The sequence below is a fragment of the Channa argus genome, chromosome 4 (assembly GCF_033026475.1).
Source record: "Channa argus isolate prfri chromosome 4, Channa argus male v1.0, whole genome shotgun sequence".
Taxonomy (NCBI): domain Eukaryota; kingdom Metazoa; phylum Chordata; class Actinopteri; order Anabantiformes; family Channidae; genus Channa; species Channa argus.
Genome location: NC_090200.1, coordinates 24,142,058 through 24,164,293, shown reverse-complemented (window position 1 = coordinate 24,164,293; position 22,236 = coordinate 24,142,058). Strand labels below are relative to the sequence as shown.

General features: G+C 38.4%; 2 protein-coding genes and 6 non-coding genes across 8 annotated transcripts; 1 reads left to right on the top strand and 7 right to left on the bottom strand.

Moving 5' to 3' along the window:
* bbs2 (Bardet-Biedl syndrome 2) lies at positions 1–8,494 on the bottom strand. Its single transcript, XM_067502705.1, has 18 exons — positions 8,359–8,494; positions 7,720–7,855; positions 7,332–7,559; positions 6,985–7,110; positions 6,636–6,698; positions 6,346–6,423; positions 6,021–6,125; positions 5,579–5,665; positions 5,302–5,437; positions 4,874–5,013; positions 4,504–4,633; positions 4,250–4,421; positions 3,972–4,101; positions 3,715–3,834; positions 2,980–3,117; positions 2,255–2,367; positions 1,653–1,801; positions 1–1,066 (listed from the first exon to the last, which is right to left on the bottom strand). Exons 2-18 carry the CDS (start codon positions 7,834–7,836, stop codon positions 960–962), a joined length of 2,139 nt encoding a protein of 712 aa, XP_067358806.1. The 5' UTR covers positions 7,837–7,855; positions 8,359–8,494; the 3' UTR covers positions 1–959.
* Positions 8,495–11,191: 2,697 nt separating this feature from the next.
* Positions 11,192–11,263, bottom strand: trnap-agg (transfer RNA proline (anticodon AGG)). The gene has a single exon. It is a non-coding gene; the product is annotated as a tRNA-Pro (tRNA).
* A 2,325-nt stretch (positions 11,264–13,588) lies between these two features.
* Positions 13,589–13,660, bottom strand: trnap-agg (transfer RNA proline (anticodon AGG)). Its single transcript has one exon. It is a non-coding gene; the product is annotated as a tRNA-Pro (tRNA).
* A 1,135-nt stretch (positions 13,661–14,795) lies between these two features.
* trnap-agg (transfer RNA proline (anticodon AGG)) lies at positions 14,796–14,867 on the bottom strand. The gene has a single exon. It is a non-coding gene; the product is annotated as a tRNA-Pro (tRNA).
* A 1,535-nt stretch (positions 14,868–16,402) lies between these two features.
* trnap-agg (transfer RNA proline (anticodon AGG)) lies at positions 16,403–16,474 on the bottom strand. Its single transcript has one exon. It is a non-coding gene; the product is annotated as a tRNA-Pro (tRNA).
* A 421-nt stretch (positions 16,475–16,895) lies between these two features.
* trnap-ugg (transfer RNA proline (anticodon UGG)) lies at positions 16,896–16,967 on the bottom strand. Its single transcript has one exon. It is a non-coding gene; the product is annotated as a tRNA-Pro (tRNA).
* A 1,459-nt stretch (positions 16,968–18,426) lies between these two features.
* Positions 18,427–18,498, bottom strand: trnap-ugg (transfer RNA proline (anticodon UGG)). Its single transcript has one exon. It is a non-coding gene; the product is annotated as a tRNA-Pro (tRNA).
* A 515-nt stretch (positions 18,499–19,013) lies between these two features.
* On the top strand, positions 19,014–22,142 carry setd6 (SET domain containing 6, protein lysine methyltransferase). Its single transcript, XM_067500521.1, has 9 exons — positions 19,014–19,139; positions 19,594–19,674; positions 19,884–20,028; positions 20,125–20,266; positions 20,381–20,575; positions 20,690–20,834; positions 21,209–21,389; positions 21,513–21,646; positions 21,715–22,142. Exons 1-9 carry the CDS (start codon positions 19,113–19,115, stop codon positions 22,042–22,044), a joined length of 1,380 nt encoding a protein of 459 aa, XP_067356622.1. The 5' UTR covers positions 19,014–19,112; the 3' UTR covers positions 22,045–22,142.
* The last annotated feature ends 94 nt before the right edge of the window (positions 22,143–22,236 follow it).

Genomic DNA, 22,236 nt, shown 5'->3' with positions numbered 1-22,236 from the left:
AAATATTTAATTTAAACAATTTAATAACAGTTTCTGCCACAAACATTTATGTTCTATGTTCAGTCTACAAAAGATAAACAAGTTAAACACACAGTGTTGGTCTTCTGTGACATTCATTAATTTCAAATGGTTTTCTTTGGTTATGAACGCCACACAATCGCAAACAGCTTTGAGAGGAGACTGGAGCTTGTGTGAGCTATTACACAGAAATTTGAGTGCCACCGGTGATTTCACTGGCATGACTCTTCACTGAGGCGAAGCTGCAACCTGTCTCACTCCAGCTGTGCTCTCTCTAAACGTCACTGTCAAGCTGAGGTAAACAGTCAAGAGCGTTGATCCAGCACATTTTGTCTTTTCCCCAAATGCTCACATCCTTGTGTACAGTTTGTATGCCTTTACTGAAGGTGATGAGAAAATGAGTAACATTGCCTGGAACCTTTTAAGCCTATTTAATGGACACCAGGCTTAACTCTTTATTTACTACAGATGCTATCAGAAAGAAATGTGGAAATATAAATCTTTACAGAGAGAGAATCTTGACAGTTACTTAAGCTGTAACTGCACTAAAGCAAGCTCATCCTAACATTCTTAGAACTAGACTGACATGGTTAACAGTTACACATGTACACTGCAGTAATCTTGTGGTAAGCATTTTGTTCCTGTGAGCTAGCAGAATTTCACATTGTAAGGAGCTGGTGCCAAATGTTGCTGCCAGGCTCTTGTGTAAAACTAAGTCATAAAACAAGATGGATTAAGGCTAAAACATTGTCCCCGGTCGAGACTCCTAAAATGTTTTGCTTCCACACTTAATTCTTGCACCAGGCCTATCACTCTGGAGACACATCCTTGCTGGTGCCATGCTCGAAATAGAAGAAATTTAATAATACAGTACTCATTAGTTGTGCCCATGAGCATCCCTTCCTCTTTTTATCTATTCTTAAACGCCCCTCCTTCCACCTTCAGGAGGATGCAGTGCCAGCTCTCATGATCCTGAAGAGTGCGGTGACATTATTGCTCTTGATGGCATCTCGACATGCAGAGATCACTTGGTTCTTAGGCTTACCCACTGAATACAAGGACAGACAAAACAAATTAGGAGACAGACACATATGCATGAAGTATTATCACTTAAAAGGTTGAGCCAAATATGGGTGAAGACTCTCAGTCATCCATGTTTGGTTATCCAAAGATTAAATCATGTCAACTTTCTTCTTGGTTAGACCCCCAATTCAGGGGTTTAGGGGGTCATAATTGTTACATCTTGATGACTCCCCCCTGTTCCCACCTCCCACCTTAATGGGCCTATTTATGCCAGATTGGAACAAAGCCTACTCTGGAGGATATAACAGGTTCCCTAGCCACTTTATTCAGGCTGAAGAAGATGCTTGGATATGTCGCAAAATGCTTCTAAAGAGAAAAAAGAAGTCTCGTTGTCATGATTCAATCTTCAGTTGATCCGAATGATTTTAAGCTCTGCGAATTGTCATCAACTGCAATCAGCACTGATCAATCAGTTCTCATAAAATACTGTACTTAAGAAACTGTGGTTACATTGCATCTTCTCACACACATGCATGCGCGCACACACAAACACACACACACACACACACGCACACACGCACACACACACACACACACAAACAGTGGTCTACCTCGGAGTCTACCAGCTCGCTGAATAGCCTGGTTGACAGACTTGAGGCAGGCCAGGAGAGCATTGTGGTTGTTAGAGCGGATTTTATACTCGTTGACAAGATCCCTGTTTAGATCGTACAGCTCTCTGTAACGCTTCTTCATAGTTGTTCTACAGAACACGTAGAAAAATTAACATGTCAGGGAAAATTAGAGGACGACAAACTACAAGAAGAGAAAATAACATAATAGTGACTTTGTTTTTCTGTGTGTTTCAGTGGTAAAAAGATCTAGGACAATTTTTTTACAATACACATCTATTCCAACAGTAACTCTTTCACTTAAAATGTTATTCACTTCTGAGGGTTATTTCAATACAGTGTATCTTTTTAAATAAGATAAACATAAAAAAGCCATACCTAATAACATTAAAGATGGCATTTGTCCATTTAGTCCCTTTCCTTAACCAAGGGTTACCAACAATCACAACAAATACAGCGCAGCCATAAATGTTGTTAATTAAACAATTACATATCAGTATTTGCTGAAAAAGCTCTAAAACACTTTGAGGGACAAGTGTTATATAGTTCATACCTATTACATGAGACCAGTTTAATGAACTCACATGTCACCCATAAGGCGCGCATCCTCTGCTTGCACCAGCATGTTCCTGATGTAGTTGGAGTGGTCAGCCATAGCTGCAGTTAACTTCTGATGGACGGAGTGGAACTCATCTACCTGAAAAACAGAAATGTAATGTTTAATATAAATTTAAGATTTAATATACCACATAATTAATATGTGTTTCTGGTGGACTCTAGAAACAAGTGTGCAAAGATTTATTTACAACAGACTAAAAAGACAGAGCTTGTGCATCAAGTAGAGACACCTATAGGTGAGTTTATGTTACCACAGCATGTGCCATTTGTGAACACACAGCTGGTAATAGGGCAAAAATGGGACACAATATTTGATTTTGGAAGAACGTTCCAAACAAAGTATAACTAATCAATAAAGATAGATTTAGTTATCAGAAAGATTACCGAACTATCTTGCAGATTTTGTGGTGCACCACTAACAGACAGTTGTTGTAACAGATGTGGCATGTGACCTCTGACTATACATAAAGGAACAAACCCTGGAATCCTGCTGTAGCTGTGCCTTTTATTGCTGAAAACAACAAATGTAGCACAAACTGATATTGACAATCTTTCCAGTGCCTCTTTATGTTGCTTAGCCTTGAAAGTAGCCTGTTGTCCTAAAGCATAGTGATAACTGTAAAAAAGGTACGAGTTGTTTCTTGTTTTAAACAGCATAAAACATCTATGATAGACAGGAATACATCCAAACCTCTGTGAGTGTAGAGCGTAGCTCCTCAAAGTATCCTGGGAAGTCTGCTTCTGCTGACAGGTCCTCTATTCCCAGAAAGGTGGCCAGTGATTGGACCAGATCTCCTGCCAGGTCAATGTCATCAGTTCTCAGAGTGATCTGGATGGAAATATTGGGAATGTAATTTTATACATCAGTTTCATCTGATTACACAGGAAATGTCTGCGATCTAGTGGGTAACTTTTTGCTAATTAAATACCAATTTGCTTATGCTTGATAACATGGGGAAAATGTGATTTTGCAAAAAAAGTATGCTAAAAAATGACTTTTATCTATAAAAGTCTGAGTTCAACCTACTCTGAATTTTAGTCCAACCTTGTATTATTACAGAAAAAGTGCTAATCTCTATAAATTAAATTTGTTCTTGCAATTGATGTTTCTACTGCAATAATTTTAACTACTTTCTACCAGACAAGTGGATTGTATCAATAAAATGATTCAATTACTCCTTACTGATCAGATTTCTGTTAATCACAGGGTTAGACTTACTCATTAACGCTCAGTTCTCAAATTCAATTCTTCAAAAAGTACAAGTCACAGTAATTTCATGTTTAATTTTTTTTTACTTTTGAGTCATTAAACTAAATTTAATTATCTCATCAATAAAATCAAAACTGACTGTAAAGATGTAAAGAAATTGTGTATTCTAAAAACAATTGTAATTCTAAATTTATATCAGTTTAGACATGTGTCTACCTGTCCATTGCTGGTCATGCTGATGGACAGCAGTCCCCCTCCTCTTAATGGATTAAAAGTCACTTCAGGACTGTCTACTCCCTCTGGAAGCAGGAAGTTCTGATTCAGCCACATAACTACCTGCACACACATGCACATGTAGGTAAAAGACTACATACCTAGATGCAGAGAGATCACATTTAAATTAAGACCACTCTAAGCACGTTATTGCTTGAACAATGTTCAGACTCCCAGACAGAACCTCTGTGACAGCCTACCCGCTGTGGTCGGTCATTGATGCTAAAAGTAACACATCCAGTAGATGGAGCAGCTGAGGCGTCGACTGTAATGTCATACAAGGAGAAACGAGGCAGCTGACGAGTGATTTCAAACACATGAAACTGGGTGCTGCAGTGGGCAATATGAGTAAAGGTTGGTTAAAGGTGAAAAGGGAACAAAAATCAATTATTCAGATCTATAATGCAATCATCTACAATTTATTTACTGTTCATTTGATTCATGTTTGACAGCATGCACTTACTTACACACATCCTACCTAGTTTTTCCTCCAACAAAGGCTTTTATGTGTAGATCTACTGGTATATCTTTTGGAGGGACAATGGGAACTCGGACACAGCCCGACAGGTTCTGGGAACTGGGGTGAACAACATGGCTCTCCCCCTCAAATATCCCTTCTGCGAAGATGAGAACTGCACGGATAATAGTTTCTAAAAATAATAAAGGATATATTCAAGCAATTACTAGTATTTTCTCAGGTCGATAAGCTTAAACATCTCTGCTAAACTATACCATTTGGCGTTGAAATACAGAGCTCAACATGAGCCTTTTGGGCCTCTGTAGCAGGTCTCACTGACAGAGCTGTCTGGAGCTGAGTGTTGGCGGGTATGACTCCCATCCCACTGTTTGCCTCTGACACACCCTGTAACAAAATTAGTCTGTTTGTCAGATCAGCCATAAAAATCATAAACAGCAAAACATTAATTAGGAATTCTGTGTTATCAAACTGTACATTGTGTGCTTCAATCTCGGACAAAAACAGATATACGGCAAAAAATAAAGTCAACATAGAAATCTAAATACAGCCCACACCAGGTGAGCACTTTTATTGACTAAAAATGTATTCCATTAGTAAATGACTAAATAAAAATACTCTCTTTACCTTGGCATTTTCTTCATAGTTGCGTAGCTCAAGCAGCAGATTCTGTCTGCGTTGGCTAAGCTCTCTAATGAGGTCCTGTTCAGCGCTCGAATCCATGAGATTTCCTTTAAGGTCCTTACTTGCTGGCAGGTAACCACGGACTGCAGCATACACACATTTAGAACAATTACAACATCATCACACAACTTCTAAGTATTTCCATAATCAATTTTAGAATGTTTGTAAGCTACAGTGTATCTGAACTAAGCTAGCACAGCTGAAGCTGATATGAATATGAAAATTCTTAAGGTCAACTAAAGTGGAAATATTTAGCTAGATAATACTTAAACATTTATGTGCAGTTTGAGTAATGTCAGTGATTATATAACACGACACCTTGTAACAAATACTGACAGACACTGTATTTGTCACAGACAGGCACACATTACCCTCTCCCTCTACGGAGGTGCAGATGAGTTGTTTCTGTCCATCCAACCTGTAGTCTCCCTCCACCACTCCAGCCACAGACGAAGACAGGTTGTCTTTGAAGATGACCTCACCTGTGCGGTCACTACGAGCATCAATCTGAAAGGGAATGATAAAAAGACTTTTAACAAAGCTAGGAAATAAAGGAATGAACAAACTCTAAAAATAAAACAACTAATTACATTTCTTAAGTGTCAGAAGTCATTTCTAAACACCAGGCCTATTAGTTTGATTGCAAACCTTTCCATTGGACCAGCCAGTGATAAGCTCCACAACACCATCAGCATTAAGGTCAAAGGCATGGATACTCATTGCATGATTTTTAGACTGAATGGGGAGAAAGAAATGCTTTATTTAAAAAAACTGAGACATATTACATTCACAATATGGCTGGCTTTAAAGATTTTTAGGTCAGCCAAGTAAAACACCATACTTGTGAAGGCTTAAAAGCTTAAGAACAAGTAAAATAAACACTTTGTGTGATAAAAGACATAGCAGGAGGAGAGACAGAGAGAATATAGATTGAATAAAGAGAACTAAGCGTTTTAGAAGAAAATGTTGAGGGTTAAAATATAATTAAAAATACTCAACAAATACCAAACATATTGTTGGTAATTACTAATATTGATTTGTACCATCCTATAAAGATCAAAGATTAAATAGTTACAAACAAAGATTGCACCTTAATCCTCCAGTAGCGGGCAGTGCGGTCATAGACTCCCACTGTGCCATTAGCCAAGGCATAGCCAAACCTGCTATCATGCATATGGCACAGTGATGTTACTGTCTGTGTGAAGGGAAAAGAGAGAGAAATCTTCATCATATCATCAGTTCGGCACAAAATAGAGCACACAACATAACATTGTTTCCAGTACAAACATGATAACAGTTGTTATCCTCACACAATTTAATTCTTAATATTTCAGAACATGGTCAGTGCAAATTAATATTCTTTTGAGTCAAGACATCTGGACAAAGTGCAGGACACTGCCACTGCATCCACTTACTTCGTTTTCAGTCATCTCAGACACTAGTTCATCCTCTTTGAATACCCTGATATCAAAGTCCTCAGATCCTACAAGGAGCTGTAAACGCAATATCCAATAGTCAGTTTCTTTAATCAACAAATCACCCTATTAATATTAAATAACTATTTAATAGTTTAATTAATATCATCAATATTTTTGACACATCTGTGAGCATTTTTAAGTGAAAGATGTATTGGTTAGGGAGAAAGAAGGAAGACAGGTGATCAAGCTCCCTACCTGGAGTCAGAATACAAACAATTAAGACATACCTCATTTTTCCCATCCCCAGTAAAATCACAGAGAACCAGAGACCTGACATTATCTCCAGTTACCTAAGAAAGAAGGAAATTGATAAAACTGGGATAAATGGAGGTAGAAATACACCAATCTAGTTAGTTTTTTTCAGTTTCAGAACTAATAAATATTTCTAAGGTTTTGCATATTAACCTTCACAAATCACTGAAAAAGCATAACATGTTTTACTTTTACAACACACTTTCACAGAAATTCCATTGTAAGGAACACAGATTAACGGATACTGCAATCTACTCAAGTGTCAAGGTTTTCTTTCCAATGAAACCAACCTACTGAATGTTAGACAAATTAAAGTTTTCTCACTGTCCAAAAGTGGTCATTTCCCTCATAGTCAAAGCCTTGCAAGGCACAGTTTCCTCCGATGATGGCAAGTGGAGTCGGAATGTCGCCAAGTTTCCCCAGCACAATAGCATTGGCTCCATCTGTCACCTACACACACAAATGCAAAAACTGAATTTAGCATAGATAGAAGGTTTTTATTAAGATTGTTTGGTTGTTTGCAGAGTCACTCAAAAAGCAACAAACAGACTGAAGAAATATTTTACAAAATCAACTGTTTAAAGTAATATATATTATACTGCATTATACATTTATCACTGTGATAAGTGGGACATCCCAAGTTAGCCTATCCCTTACTTTTCTCCACTCACCTCTCTGTAGAATATATCAGCATTGTCATGGACATCATAGGCCAGCAGGTTAGTCTGGGATCCAACTAAGAGGGTATCCCCTGTGGTGTTTGGTCCCAGCATTCCGGCTGTGAGACAAGTGACTGCCTGGTTGATGTTAAGCAGAGAAATGTCAGAATCCTGGGTGCTCTGGCTCAGTCGGTGGGCCGCAGGCCTCTGACCTCGAGTGTGAGGGTTGTGGATAAAAACCTTTCAAAGAGAAAGATTACAGTAGGTATTAAATAAAAAATTATATTTTATAAGCAATCATTGTGTTGAGTGTACAAGAAATGCAGTTAAGTACTGTTGAGTGAGGCAGTCCATATAAAATATATATCTGAGAAAATTACATAGCAATTATATCTCTCACCTTCCCAGCCTGAGTTGCTGCAGTAAGGCATGGATGGACTCCATCAAATTTCCCAATAGCCACCATGCGAGGGTTAATCTTGTGGTTCAGTTTAAGAGTGAATATGGGGACCAACATTGTGCCTGCTGGTATGTCCCTAAACAGACAAGACCCAAGCCGAGACAAAAATGAGGCAATTTATTTAATCTGGGTGTTTTTAAGTTATTTAAAGACTTTAAAGAAGAAATTTAGCACACAAGAAAAGTGTCAGTACGTGATTTTGCTACACTAATGTAATTACAGGCTTTACCTCAGACACCCAGTGGAGTGTTCTGTTGCCTAGCAACAGAAAGTGGCAAGCTAAAGCTTTACAACAAGCTAATCTCTTGCCCGTTTGCTATACAAGAATGACAAAATACAGCAAAAGCACATGTCCCTTTAACAATGGTAAGCCCCCTACCAGTACTAAGTAACATATTCATTTATATCTCGAAATACATATAACCGCCATTATTTTCCTTCAATGCTTGGAATGTTTAGCGAAAATAGCAGTTGGCTAGTGTAGTCGTTAATATCGCGGAGAAAAATAACACCTATTAGCGAACTAAAACAGGCGGCATCGTTGTTTTTAGAAAACCGTAGCAAGTTGTGCAATCTTACCTAACTCTCTTCTCAGCTATAAACTGTAGTTAAAATATGCAATCGTTAGCTGGGCAGTACGACAACACAGCGAGAGGAGATAGTGGAGTCCCAACAACAACTTCCTCTCTGCTGATTTCATAATAAAACACACCAGTTCATTACAAGTAGAGGGAGACTGACACTGAAGCGCAAACAGTTTTATCAAATGGTTTCACACTGCAAAACAAGCTCTGTACACCACCAGAACAATCATACTTTTATTGTTGTTCCCCCATATATGTCATTATAATTTCTATGCACCATTGTTTCCTGTTTGTACTATGGTTGGAATTGTTTAACGCTGCCGCTTTACAGCAAGCAGTTTGCGGGTTCGCAACCCCGGACGGATGCGTCCTGTTTTGTGTGGAGTTTGTATGTTCTCCTCGTGCTTGCGTGGGTTTCCGCCCACAGTCCAAAGACATGCATGTTAGGTTAATCGGCGACTCCAAATTGACGGTAAATATGAATGGTTATCTGTCTCTCTGTGTTGGCCCTTAGATAGACTGGAGGTTGAGGGTGTCCTCTGTCTCTCGCCCTGTGACAGCACTGATAGGTGGTTACAGATAATGGATGTATTATGTTTAACATTATGGATTCAAATGACCAACAATTACAAAATAACAGAATTACATGATGACTAATCTAAATTTGTTGTACTCCAGGCTAACTTTTCAAATCCTGTGTCTTTCAGGTAGTATTAGTGGATTGAAGGAGACAATAAACTGAGAGGAGTAAGCGATTGAAATAGCAAAACTGCAGCAGACACAGACTAAGAGTCAGGAGAGTGAGTATAAGAAGAAGGAGACAGAAGAGTGAAAAAGGGTTCGGAGAAAATAGGTGAAGGTAATGAGGGCAACTGAGATGAAAAAGAAAAAAAGAGGGGACAGAAAAACAAAAGTAAGAGAATATGGGAACAACTAAAGTGATTCCAGAGAATGGCCTCATTTCAAAGAAGAACCAGAGTAGCTAACAGTTTATGAAGCCTCATTGCAAAAGTTTGTTTGTTTGTTATTTTAAGCATTTTTTGCCTCTTTATAGTTAGTTTAGGCTACAATGTGCAGCTTTAGCTAAAGCTAGCATGAGACCTACAACACTTAAATATCTGCTACACTCCGCCACGTTGTGCAAAGCTCTTCAAGTGTTAGTTTTTGTTTTTTTTTATCAAATTACAACTTATACGAGTCTCGCTCAAAAATTGCTCAGTTCATTAGTGTGACTACTAGGCTGCAGCCTTGTTTTCCCTTTTAACTCAGCAATTTACAGTAGCTGTGTAGATTTCAGTGATTCCCTTAATATGAATAATTTTAATATAAACCATTTTACATAATTGCATACGTTTTAGACTTTGGCCTTTTGTTTGTGTCTGAATATTGACACAACTTTTAACTTTAAAAATAAATTGTTACATTTTCTGATGGTCCTTGCTTAAAAACCCTGCCCTACTGCCACTGCTGTTAATGAAGCTGACCTAACAGGTTGAAAGCAAAAATGCACGTTTTGTAGCATCACTTGACAAATAAATTGAAAAACATTGCATTGTGTGTTTTTTTTAGGGAGTCTTAGTGAGGTGTACATCACTTTTGCCAGATGGACCAGAAACCTACTGTAACACCTTCTTCATCTTAAGCCGTGTTCAGCAAGTAACATATAATATTATCAGTACATTCCCTGACCAATGGTTGAACATTATTTTTAATTAACTACACATTTTAGTATGGACAGGAGAAAAAATCTATCCATTATTTGTACTGTAGGGACTGATGACATTTAAGTGAGACTGCAGATGGCAAATATAATCATTCATCAACATCAGCTCAAAGTGCTTTTTTACTTTTTTGTCCATTAATAGCTGTCTACATTAGTTGCTGTTTGACATGCCTGTCATTTATTAATTGCAGTATTTATTTTTTATATGTGTAAATGGCAAGCTGAGGAAGGTTGAGTACAGATGAGGCCTGAACATGCATATGATCAGCTAAAACTCAGTCCAGATCAAACGTTACAGGTAAGTTCAGAAGTCATAGACTGAGTGTATGTGTATCGCTGTTTTCCCTTTACAAATATAGTAAGAGAATATGGGAACAACGTAAGTGATTTCAGAGAATGGCCTCATTTCAAAGAAGAACCAGAGTAGCTAACAGTTTATGAAGCCTCATTGCAAAAGTTTGTTTGTTTGTTATTTTAAGCATTTTTTGCCTCTTTATAGTTAGTTTAGGCTACAATGTGCAGCTTTAGCTAAAGCTAGCATAGAACCTACAACACTTAAATATCTGCTACACTCCGCCACGTTGTGCAAAGCTCTTCAAGTGTTAGTTTTTTTTTTAATCAAATTACAACCTATACGAGTCTCGCTCAAAAATTGCTGCCACCGCTGTTCATGAATCGGACCTTGGGAGTGGCCTTGACATTATAACAAAAATGCATGTTTTGGAGAATATTTGAAAAAAATTAGGAAAAAACAAAAACATATATTAAAAAAATATTGATGCCTTGTGCTTAATTTTAACAGCAACTCTTATTGAGATGCGATGTAGAAATTTGGGGCCCATGTGTCGTCTATTTGATAGTGACCCCAATAAGTTACTGTGATGTACCTGTAGTATTAAGTAATGTTAGACAGGGGTTTAGAAGGAAACACTCAGCCAACCTATTCGATGTGTATTTTAGAAGTTGTACTTATTATCTGTAAGGAGTGCACTGTAATGTAGTCATAGGATCAGCCTATGTGGGTTTCTGGTTTTCCCTTTTTCTTAAAAAATATAGTCTACTGTACTTTATTAAGTGTGTGTAACCCCTAGAGGTAAAAAATGAAGGGCTCGTCCGGGATTTGAACCCGGGACCTCTCGCACCCTAAGCGAGAATCATACCCCTAGACCAACGAGCCTTCTGTTCCCACTGTTCACGTCTGTTTTTATCTCCTATCAAGACCTGTGATCCAAACTTTTAACTGGTGATGTGGCAAGCTGGGACACGGCATCTGGTCTTGTCCGATAGCACCATCTGCTGGTCCAATGCGTTCATCATTTTGTATTTAGATGAATATCGTTTATTGGAGATGTGTGAGTAGACTGAAAGATTGTAGCCGCCTATGTTTTCACATATAAAATGGAATTGTACTTTCCTCCTGTGAATATGTCGTCTCATACTCAGCTGCTTTGTAGTATACCTTCCCTTGTCCACAGCATTAGTGTTGTGAGTTTCAGGCTCATATGATTTTTACAGCATCTGTAACTATCTCTTACTATATTGTAATTGCACTTTTCATGAGCAGGGCCCAATATGACAGTCTCTGCATTTCTGCAACGTACACATAAAGACTGCATCTTTTTGAAAAGCTAGATGTGTTCAGCTTTCAATATGTTTGTAACACATAGATTAAACTTTAAATTGATCAGATGGTACAGACTATATAGGACTATATATATGAAACCTAGAATGTTGTGCGGGTGTTCTGAAAGAGCCCATATGTTCTTTATGTGAACACGAGTTGTGAACAATGGTATTAGGGGATAACATTATTTACCTCAGTCACTTTTAGTTGAGTGGGTCATCTAACATAGTTTTAGGTTTTCTCAGTTCATTAGTGTGACTACCTGGCTGCAGCCTTGTTTTCCCTTTTAACTCAGCAATTTACAGTAGCTGTGTAGATTTCAGTGATCCCCTCAATATGAATAATTTTAATATCAACCATTTTACATAATTGCATACGTTTTAGACTTTGGCCTTTTGTTTGTGTCTGAATATTAACACAACTTTTAACTTTAAAAATAAATTGTTACATTTTCTGATGGTCCTTGCTTAAAAACCCTGCCCTACTGCCACTGCTGTTAATGAAGCTGACCTAACGAGAGAGGTTGAAAGCAAAAATGCACGTTTTGTAGCATCACTTGACAAATAAATTGAAAAACATTGCATTGTTACCTTGTGTGTTTTTTTTTAGGGAGTCTTAGTGAGGTGTACATCACTTTTGCCAGATGGACCAGAAACCTACTGTAACAGCTTCTTCATCTTAAGCCGTGTTCAGCAAGTAACATATAATATTATCAGTACATTCCCTGACCAATGGCTGAACATTATTTTTTAATTATTTACACATTTTAGTATGGACAGGAGAAAAAATCTATCCATTATTTGTACTGTAGGGACTGATGACATTTAAGTGAGACTGCAGATGGCAAATATAATCATTCATCAACATCAGCTCAAAGTGCTTTTTTACTTTTTTTGTCCATTAATAGCTGTCTACATTAGTTGCTGTTTGACATGCCTGTCATTTATTAATTGCAGTATTTATTTTTTATATGTGTAAATGGCAAGCTGAGGAAGGTTGAGTACAGATGAGGCCTGAACATGCATATGATCAGCTAAAACTCAGTCCAGATCAAACGTTACAGGTAAGTTCAGAAGTCATAGACTGAGTGTATGTGTATCGCTGTTTTCCTGTTTTCCCTTTACAAATATAGTAAGAGAATATGGGAACAACGTAAGTGATTTCAGAGAATGGCCTCATTTCAAAGAAGAACCAGAGTAGCTAACAGTTTATGAAGCCTCATTGCAAAAGTTTGTTTGTTTGTTATTTTAAGCATTTTTTGCCTCTTTATAGTTAGTTTAGGCTACAATGTGCAGCTTTAGCTAAAGCTAGCATAGAACCTACAACACTTAAATATCTGCTACACTCCGCCACGTTGTGCAAAGCTCTTCAAGTGTTAGTTTTTTTTTTAATCAAATTACAACCTATACGAGTCTCGCTCAAAAATTGCTGCCACCGCTGTTCATGAATCGGACCTTGGGAGTGGCCTTGACATTATAACAAAAATGCATGTTTTGGAGAATATTTGAAAAAAATTAGGAAAAAACAAAAACATATATTAAAAAAATATTGATGCCTTGTGCTTAATTTTAACAGCAACTCTTATTGAGATGCGATGTAGAAATTTGGGGCCCATGTGTCGTCTATTTGATAGTGACCCCAATAAGTTACTGTGATGTACCTGTAGTATTAAGTAATGTTAGACAGGGGTTTAGAAGGAAACACTCAGCCAACCTATTCGATGTGTATTTTAGAAGTTGTACTTATTATCTGTAAGGAGTGCACTGTAATGTAGTCATAGGATCAGCCTATGTGGGTTTCTGGTTTTCCCTTTTTCTTAAAAAATATAGTCTACTGTACTTTATTAAGTGTGTGTAACCCCTAGAGGTAAAAAATGAAGGGCTCGTCCGGGATTTGAACCCGGGACCTCTCGCACCCTAAGCGAGAATCATACCCCTAGACCAACGAGCCTTCTGTTCCCACTGTTCACGTCTGTTTTTATCTCCTATCAAGACCTGTGATCCAAACTTTTAACTGGTGATGTGGCAAGCTGGGACACGGCATCTGGTCTTGTCCGATAGCACCATCTGCTGGTCCAATGCGTTCATCATTTTGTATTTAGATGAATATCGTTTATTGGAGATGTGTGAGTAGACTGAAAGATTGTAGCCGCCTATGTTTTCACATATAAAATGGAATTGTACTTTCCTCCTGTGAATATGTCGTCTCATACTCAGCTGCTTTGTAGTATACCTTCCCTTGTCCACAGCATTAGTGTTGTGAGTTTCAGGCTCATATGATTTTTACAGCATCTGTAACTATCTCTTACTATATTGTAACACAATACACAACACAACTTTTAACTTTAAAAATAAATTGTTACATTTTCTGATGGTCCTTGCTTAAAAACCCTGCCCTACTGCCACTGCTGTTAATGAAGCTGACCTAACGAGAGAGGTTGAAAGCAAAAATGCACGTTTTGTAGCATCACTTGACAAATAAATTGAAAAACATTGCATTGTTACCTTGTGTGTTTTTTTTTAGGGAGTCTTAGTGAGGTGTACATCACTTTTGCCAGATGGACCAGAAACCTACTGTAACAGCTTCTTCATCTTAAGCCGTGTTCAGCAAGTAACATATAATATTATCAGTACATTCCCTGACCAATGGTTGAACATTATTTTTAATTAACTACACATTTTAGTATGGACAGGAGAAAAAATCTATCCATTATTTGTACTGTAGGGACTGATGACATTTAAGTGAGACTGCAGATGGCAAATATAATCATTCATCAACATCAGCTCAAAGTGCTTTTTTACTTTTTTGTCCATTAATAGCTGTCTACATTAGTTGCTGTTTGACATGCCTGTCATTTATTAATTGCAGTATTTATTTTTTATATGTGTAAATGGCAAGCTGAGGAAGGTTGAGTACAGATGAGGCCTGAACATGCATATGATCAGCTAAAACTCAGTCCAGATCAAACGTTACAGGTAAGTTCAGAAGTCATAGACTGAGTGTATGTGTATCGCTGTTTTCCCTTTACAAATATAGTCTAAAATACTTAACTGAGTTAATGTGACACCCAGAGTTTAAAAAGGAAGGGCTCGTCCGGGATTTGAACCCGGGACCTCTCGCACCCTAAGCGAGAATCATACCCCTAGACCAACGAGCCTCCTGTTCCCACCGTTCACGTCTGTTTTTGTCTGCCATCAAGACCTGTGATCCAAATTTTTAACTTATTCTGTCAGATGGTTTTGGACAAGATAAATTTCCCAATACATGATAAGGATGAAGACAATGATGTAACTTTGGAGGACATGTAGGAACATCTCATTCCTTCACACATTTATTGAGAATTGTCAGTTTTCTTGTACTTTCTTAATTTAACTGAAGAAAATCATGTTGGTCAAGAACACAACAGTAACAAGCCAAAGTACAAAATTAATTGTAGAGCTGTTGTTCACCAATCTCGCAGTTGTTGATTCAATCCCTGGCTCCTCCGGTCACATGTCTAAGTGTCCTTGAGCAAGACACTGAACCCCAGCTTAGTTGCTCCTGGTCATAGCAGCTCCCCCATCGGTGTGTGAGAGTGTGTGTGAATTAGAAGCAGTGTAAAGTGCTTTGAGGGCTATATAAGTGCATTTTAAATAGCATCTCCAAATATGCTTGGGAAACTTGTGCAGTTGTGGGGAGGATAGAATGTGCTTCCCAGACAGATGGGTGTTGAAGAGCAACTTTCCAAGGTCTTCTGCCTGCTTTCACCTGCTACAACTTCCAGGACATTGCAAAGAGTACAGTCTCTTTAAAGGAGACTTGCTTGCTATTATTTGGAGCACTGACACAGGGTTTGGAATGGTCTAAGGAGACTGTAACACAAATGTCATCCAGCAGTTATTTGCCGTTTATCTTGCTTGGCCTGCCAAAAACAAAATTAACTAATGTTTAGTTCTTTGTGCAACACTAGTGTAAGAGGGGCCCTGTGTATTCAATGAGGCAAATTTATTAAAAATTCCATCAATGCAATTCTATTGTTTTTAATTCTGTTGTTCAGAGCTGGGGAGCCTGTTTGAAGAGAGATACACTGATTTGACAAAAAAAATTAAAAACTTTATATTGTTACCTTGTGTTTTATTTTATCTGGGTGTCTTATTGAGGTGTACGTCTCTTTTGCCAGATAGACTAGACACCTAATATAACAGCTCCTTAATCTTAAGCTGTGATCAGCAAATAACATATTATCAGTACATTCCCTGACCAATGGCTGAACATTATTTTTTAATTATTTACACATTTTAGTATGGACAGGAGAAAATATCTATCCATTATTTGTACTGTAGGGACTAATGACATTTAGACTGCAGATGGCAAATATAATCATTCATCAACATCAGCTCAAAGTACTTTTTTACTTTTTTATGCATTAATAGCTGTCTACATTAGTTGCTGTTTGACATGCCTGTCATTTATTAATCGCAGTCTTTATTTTTTGTATGGTAAATGGCTTTGTTATGACAAGGTGAGAAAGGTTGAGTACAGATGAGGCCTGAACATGCATATGATCAACTAAAACTCAGTCCAGACCAAACGTTACAGGTAAGTGCAGAGGTTATAGACTAAGTGTGTATTGCTGTTTTCCTGTTTTCCCTTTAAAAATATAGTCTAAAATACTATATTGAGTTAATGTGACACCCAGAGTTTAAAAGTGAAGGGCTCGTCCGGGATTTGAACCCGGGACCTCTCGCACCCTAAGCGAGAATCATACCCCTAGACCAACGAGCCTCCTGTTCCTGCTGTTTACGTCTGTTTTTGTCTCCGATCAAGACTTGTGATCCAAACTTTAACTGTTGATGTGGCAATCTGAGACGCTGCATCTCATCTTGTCCAATAGCACCATCTGCTGGTCCAAGCTATGCATTTACCTTTGTGTATTTAGATGAATATCGTTTATTGGAGACGTGTGGGTAGACTGAAAGATTGTAGCCTCCTAAGTCTCCATAGCTTTCAGTGTGTTTTGATTTATGCTTTAAATTGATCAGATAGTACAGATTATATAGGTGATTCATATAATGTCGTGTGACTGTAGTTGTAGTCTGCAGCCTTTGGTTTTTTTGTTTTTACATGAAAAAAAGTAATATTCTGTTAGAAACATTCTCTACATTAGTTCATTGACTGTGTGCGACCCAGAATGATTAAAAAAACAGGGCTCGTCCGGGATTTGAACCCGGGACCTCTCGCACCCAAAGCGAGAATCATACCCCTAGACCAACGAGCCATCTGCCCTTAAGACGACAAACAACAACTCTAATCCACAGCATGACATTTTTAATAGTGTTCTATATCCATTGATGGCGTGACTACTAATTCAGAACACAACGAGGCCACTGTCTTGTCACTTCTTTTAGTAAGCGTGTAATCAGAGAATGTGATCCAATCTTTGACCAGAACCCTCATGACAGGATGAAATGGCCGCAGCGTGGGTTTTAACTGTGGATGGGGCGAGACCTCTGTTGAACACCACTTATGCATTCCCAAATGTTTATTTCTGAACTATTTATCATCTGTATGTATCTGTTACTAGATTAATAACAATGTATTTGTCGATATTAGGTGATGCGTCGACATTATCTGTAAAGAGACTGCCTAATTAATTTGTTCTGGATAATCAATGATTAACTGGTTTTAACACAGTGATCATCTCCTATAACTTATCTGGTGCCGTGTAACGAGGATAAATTAGTGAAAATGTGTACCTGTAAGGTCTGTTATCAATATTCATATTGAAAACTCCATATTGCTACACACCTACGGGCAATTTAGAGTCATCAGTTAACATAGCATGCATGTCTTTGGACTGTGGGATAAAACCCACACGAGCAGAGAACATGCAAACTCAACACAGAAAGCCCACAGTCAGCAGGTAGATTTAAACCAGGGACTTTCTAGGTGTGGGGCAGCAGCACTACCCACTGCACCACCATGCTACATATTCTGAATACATAAATGCACTAAACTGTAAATGTCCACTTACATAGCTCTTTCATCAAAAATGCACCGATGGTGTTGGCTGCCATGCAAGGTCTCGCCCGAGGACACATATCCAGGACTGAGGATTAAACCCATTGACCCTGTGGTCCGTGGAACAGAACAGAACAGAAGAGAAACTTTGTTTTTCTTAACGTAAACAGGTCTATGTATAAGCCGGTTTAAAGATTCAAGATTCAAACAACCCTATTGATTAAAGTAAAGTTCTCTATAAGTCATTATAAGGTGTACAACGAAATTGCGTCAGAGGATCAGATGGAGGGTTAGTCCTGATGTGTGATAATATATATATATATATATATATATATATATTATGACAAAATTTTCCCTTAAAACTTATGATTTAGGTCTTAAAGTAATTGAAGAATCCAATTTTTTTCAAAATATGTATGTTTCGTTGCATTTTGTAGAATTAAATCTGTATTCTTTAAAATACACCTGCATTAACACTTCTCCTTGATTAAACAAAATAATATTAAACTTTCATTTCAATAGCCTTTTCCATTCATAATTAATGCGCCATGCTGTCCCAAATTACCTTTATTCCCAATGTACTTGCATTCATTCCCATCAGGCATCAGGCACTGATTGAAGGAGTTTGTAAGTTTTTCAATGGGTGTGTTTGGACTTACACACTTCAGACTAACTGCCGATATGCATCATTTGGAAACGTCCACGGGTTCAAAATTGGGCTCGTCCGGGATTTGAACCCGGGACCTCTCGCACCCAAAGCGAGAATCATACCCCTAGACCAACGAGCCTACATTACATTACGTGTCATAACGTGACCCGGAGCGCAATTCAGCTCAATGACTATGTGGGATGTCGGGATGTAAACGGGTTAACGACGCCTGCTAGTGGTCATCGGGTGTTACCATATTTACAAACTAGCAGTACTAGCAGTACTAATCTCTGAACGCGAAAAGATTTGATGACACTAAGTGTCTCTAATTATGTAGCAGGATCAAATTTTACAGACTATACGTTTAAAATTACAAATAAAGCTGTAAATATTTTAACTGTGTATTAGGTTTTTGTAATCAATTTACTGCTATCACCTTCCATTTGCAAGTGCGTAAAATAAAAGTGGCTGGAGCACCGTTACACCTCCACCATCAACCACACCTCTAAGGGTTAATCGATACTAATATTTTAAGGTTTTAAATCCGTGTCAGTTAATTTTAGGGTTCTTTTTTATTAAACGTCATATGTTTTTCAGGCAGTCTTCTCCTAACCATCGTAAGCTGCCTGCAAGCCACTGCTCAGGTCATACTTAACCCACAACTCGCACGACACGTTAGGTGCATGCTTGAATTAGCTTTAGGCTAGTTTATCGGTATCTGGAAACTGCTGGGTTTCATAGTTGATTCAAAAAATGGCAACAGAGGCGAAACGACCAAAGGTTACAGTTTTAATCTAATAAGGAAAACATCACAAAACATGAGTCGTTGGTCTAGTTATGTGTATGTTTATACAGTGGGTTAACGCTATCGTTAGCTACACAAGACAGTCGCTATATGCGTAGGTTAACTAGCCATGCATGGTGTAGTGGATGTAAATGTAGGATTTACACATTAAATAATCATGCGTATATAGGGATAAGGTAGCAAAATGTATGTAAAATGTGAGTGTTCAAAGTACAAATAGCGGTAACTTCATCTAAGATAACTTAAAATAAAATGAATTCAGATCATTGTGTTTTTCACATGTTGTACTTTTATATTGTAACTAGTTTGTAATTAGCTAGAAAGTTGACTACCTCATATTAATAGTGTACGATAGTAAATAATAATTATTAGGGGGACCCATGTTTACTTGCCCTTGTTTATAAGTTTGTGTTACCCTGCTGCTGACAGGTAGACGAGGTCTCGGAGCTTACTCCCTTGCATAACTTTCTACTTTGGTGCGACCAAGTGGGTGTAGTACTCAGCAATAAGGTATGTTGGGTGTTACTGCAGCAAGCCAACTAATATTCTGTTGAAGGAACCAGTCTGTCATATTATTTACTAAGTTTGTGTCTGCATTCATCACATTTCTTAATACTGTCTATTCAATACTCAGTACACTCAATACTTCGTCTATTGAGTGAAAGTGATTCCATCCTCTCAAAGCAAAGACATTTAATAGTGGATGTGTGTCTCTGCAGGTGTATGTGAGTAAAGAGGGAACCATAGCTGAGTATGGGATGCTGGCTAAGGACAACATAGAGGAGGGGGAGGTTTTATTCACCATTCCCAGATCAGCTCTTCTGCACCAGCTAACAACCAATGTCTCTGCCCTGCTAAAGGAAGGTAACTGTTAAAAATACTAAGACATTTTGCAGTGGTTGGAAGAGTATAAATAATCTGTCTGTAGCTGCTATGTTTCTTTTATTTTTCCCTAACAAGAGAAATCATTACTGGAGAGCTCGTCTGGCTGGGTTCCTCTGCTACTGGCTCTTCTGCATGAGTATACATCCTCACAGTCCCACTGGAAACCCTACCTCTCGTTATGGACTGACTTCAAGACATTGGACCACCCCATGTTCTGGTTAGAAACAGCTTTTTGTCAATGTCTACATCTTATCTGAGATAAGCTCTTTTGTCCTGACTTTTCTGATTAATTCTAGTGTTCTTTACAGTAATGTACAGTTAATGTGTTCAGGTCTAAAGAGGAGAGAAATGAACTGTTGAAGGGAACAGGTATCCCAGAGGCAGTTGACACAGACTTGGCTAACATTAAGAAGGAATACACAGACATCGTCCTGCCCTTTATCATCAGGCATCCCAACCTCTGGGACCCAGACATACACACACTGGAGCTGTACACACAGCTGGTGGCCTTTGTCATGGCCTACAGGTACAGCCCAACATACTCTCAAAAAATTGTTACTCCATCTCTTTTCTCATTGTTCTGTTACCCCTTTGATTTCTGTTGTCCACCATCCACTCCTGTTTTTTCTCTTTTCTGTAGTTTTCAAGAGCCGCAGGAAGAGGAAGAGGATGATGATGAGGATGAGGAAGAGGAGGAGAAGGTTGCCAACCCACCCATGATGGTTCCAATGGCTGACATGCTTAACCACGTTTCCAGTCATAATGCTAATTTGGAGTTCACACCAGTGAGGAGACATGTCCACTACAATATTAAATCTCAGTTTACGTACTTGATGAAGGGATGTAGCTTAAAGGATAACTTGGGTCTTTCTCTATGAATCATATTTTTACCAGTCCTCATACAGAAACTAAAACCAACGATTGTCTCTACTCTCAAGATAATATGTCAGTTTCCAACGTGAGTTGGTTTGTTCGTCTGTGCTCCACGACAGCAGCACATCAGCCAGACACACTTCTCCACTAGGCAACATGTTTTTTTTTTTTAAATTAGAAACACTAGGAATGTGTTCCCAGTCTAATTTAGAAAATTACTGATGTTATCCTTTACAACCAATTCAATTGTAGGAGCAGACAATTCATGCGCTTCATTTTCACTTAGGACAGTTTGAAGATGGTTTGTGTGCGCCCCATTTGCAAAGGTGAGGAGGTCTTTAACACCTATGGGCAGATGGCCAACGAGCAGCTGCTGCACATGTATGGTTTCACAGAGCCATATCCAAGCAATAGTAATGACACAGCTGACATCCCAATCAGCAACCTTTACAAAACCATCAAACAAGGTGATTCACAAGTTTGACAGATTATTCATTAAAGTTTTAAGAAATGTTGGAGGGAAACAAGATTTTCTTGGGAGAATCAACTGTTTATCAATATTCAAAAATACTTTACCCTTCTTTTTATAGATATTCAGTCTGATTTGGACCAGCAGCTGGTGGAGGAGAAATGGGAAATGCTTTGTCAGATACAAGACAAAGGAGCATTCGTCTTTGGTAAACATGGCTGCCTTACAGACACAGAGCTTCATACTTTCCTCAAGGTGAGAGTACATTCATTTGAGTAATGTGGTTATTGAACACTGGTAACTCTAGCTTTGTTTATAATAAGGTGCTGTGCATGTCAAAGGAAGAGTTCTCAGAGTTCAAAGAAAATGAAGGATGGGAAGAAGATGAGGATGAAGAGAAGATCTCCATGGCTCTTTCTAACGAGGGTCTCCCTGAATTAAAAGTTTCATGGAAGCGGCTGATCCATGAAGCAGCACGTCAGACCCTGAGGTCCTACAGAGGTGGACAGGAAGAGGGTGTGGACAGTGACCAGGAGCTGATGCAAGACAAAGCAGCACTTTCAAAACTGAACAGACGGCAGCAGAATGCACTGCAGGTACGACATGGACAGAAGGTCATCATACGCAGATTGATGGAGCTCACCCTGTCATGAGTGGGACCCTGGGACAGGGACCATGATCGGTGATGAATCACTTATCTCCACGGGAAGACTGAAACTTCATATTGTCAATAAAATTTCCCCGTTCATGACTGAGCTTTGTTTTGTACTCCTGTTAACATTTGCTCCCATCTGTACATCAAACAAGGGTAATTGCATGTTTGTTTTTTAAATTAGTGCAAACAA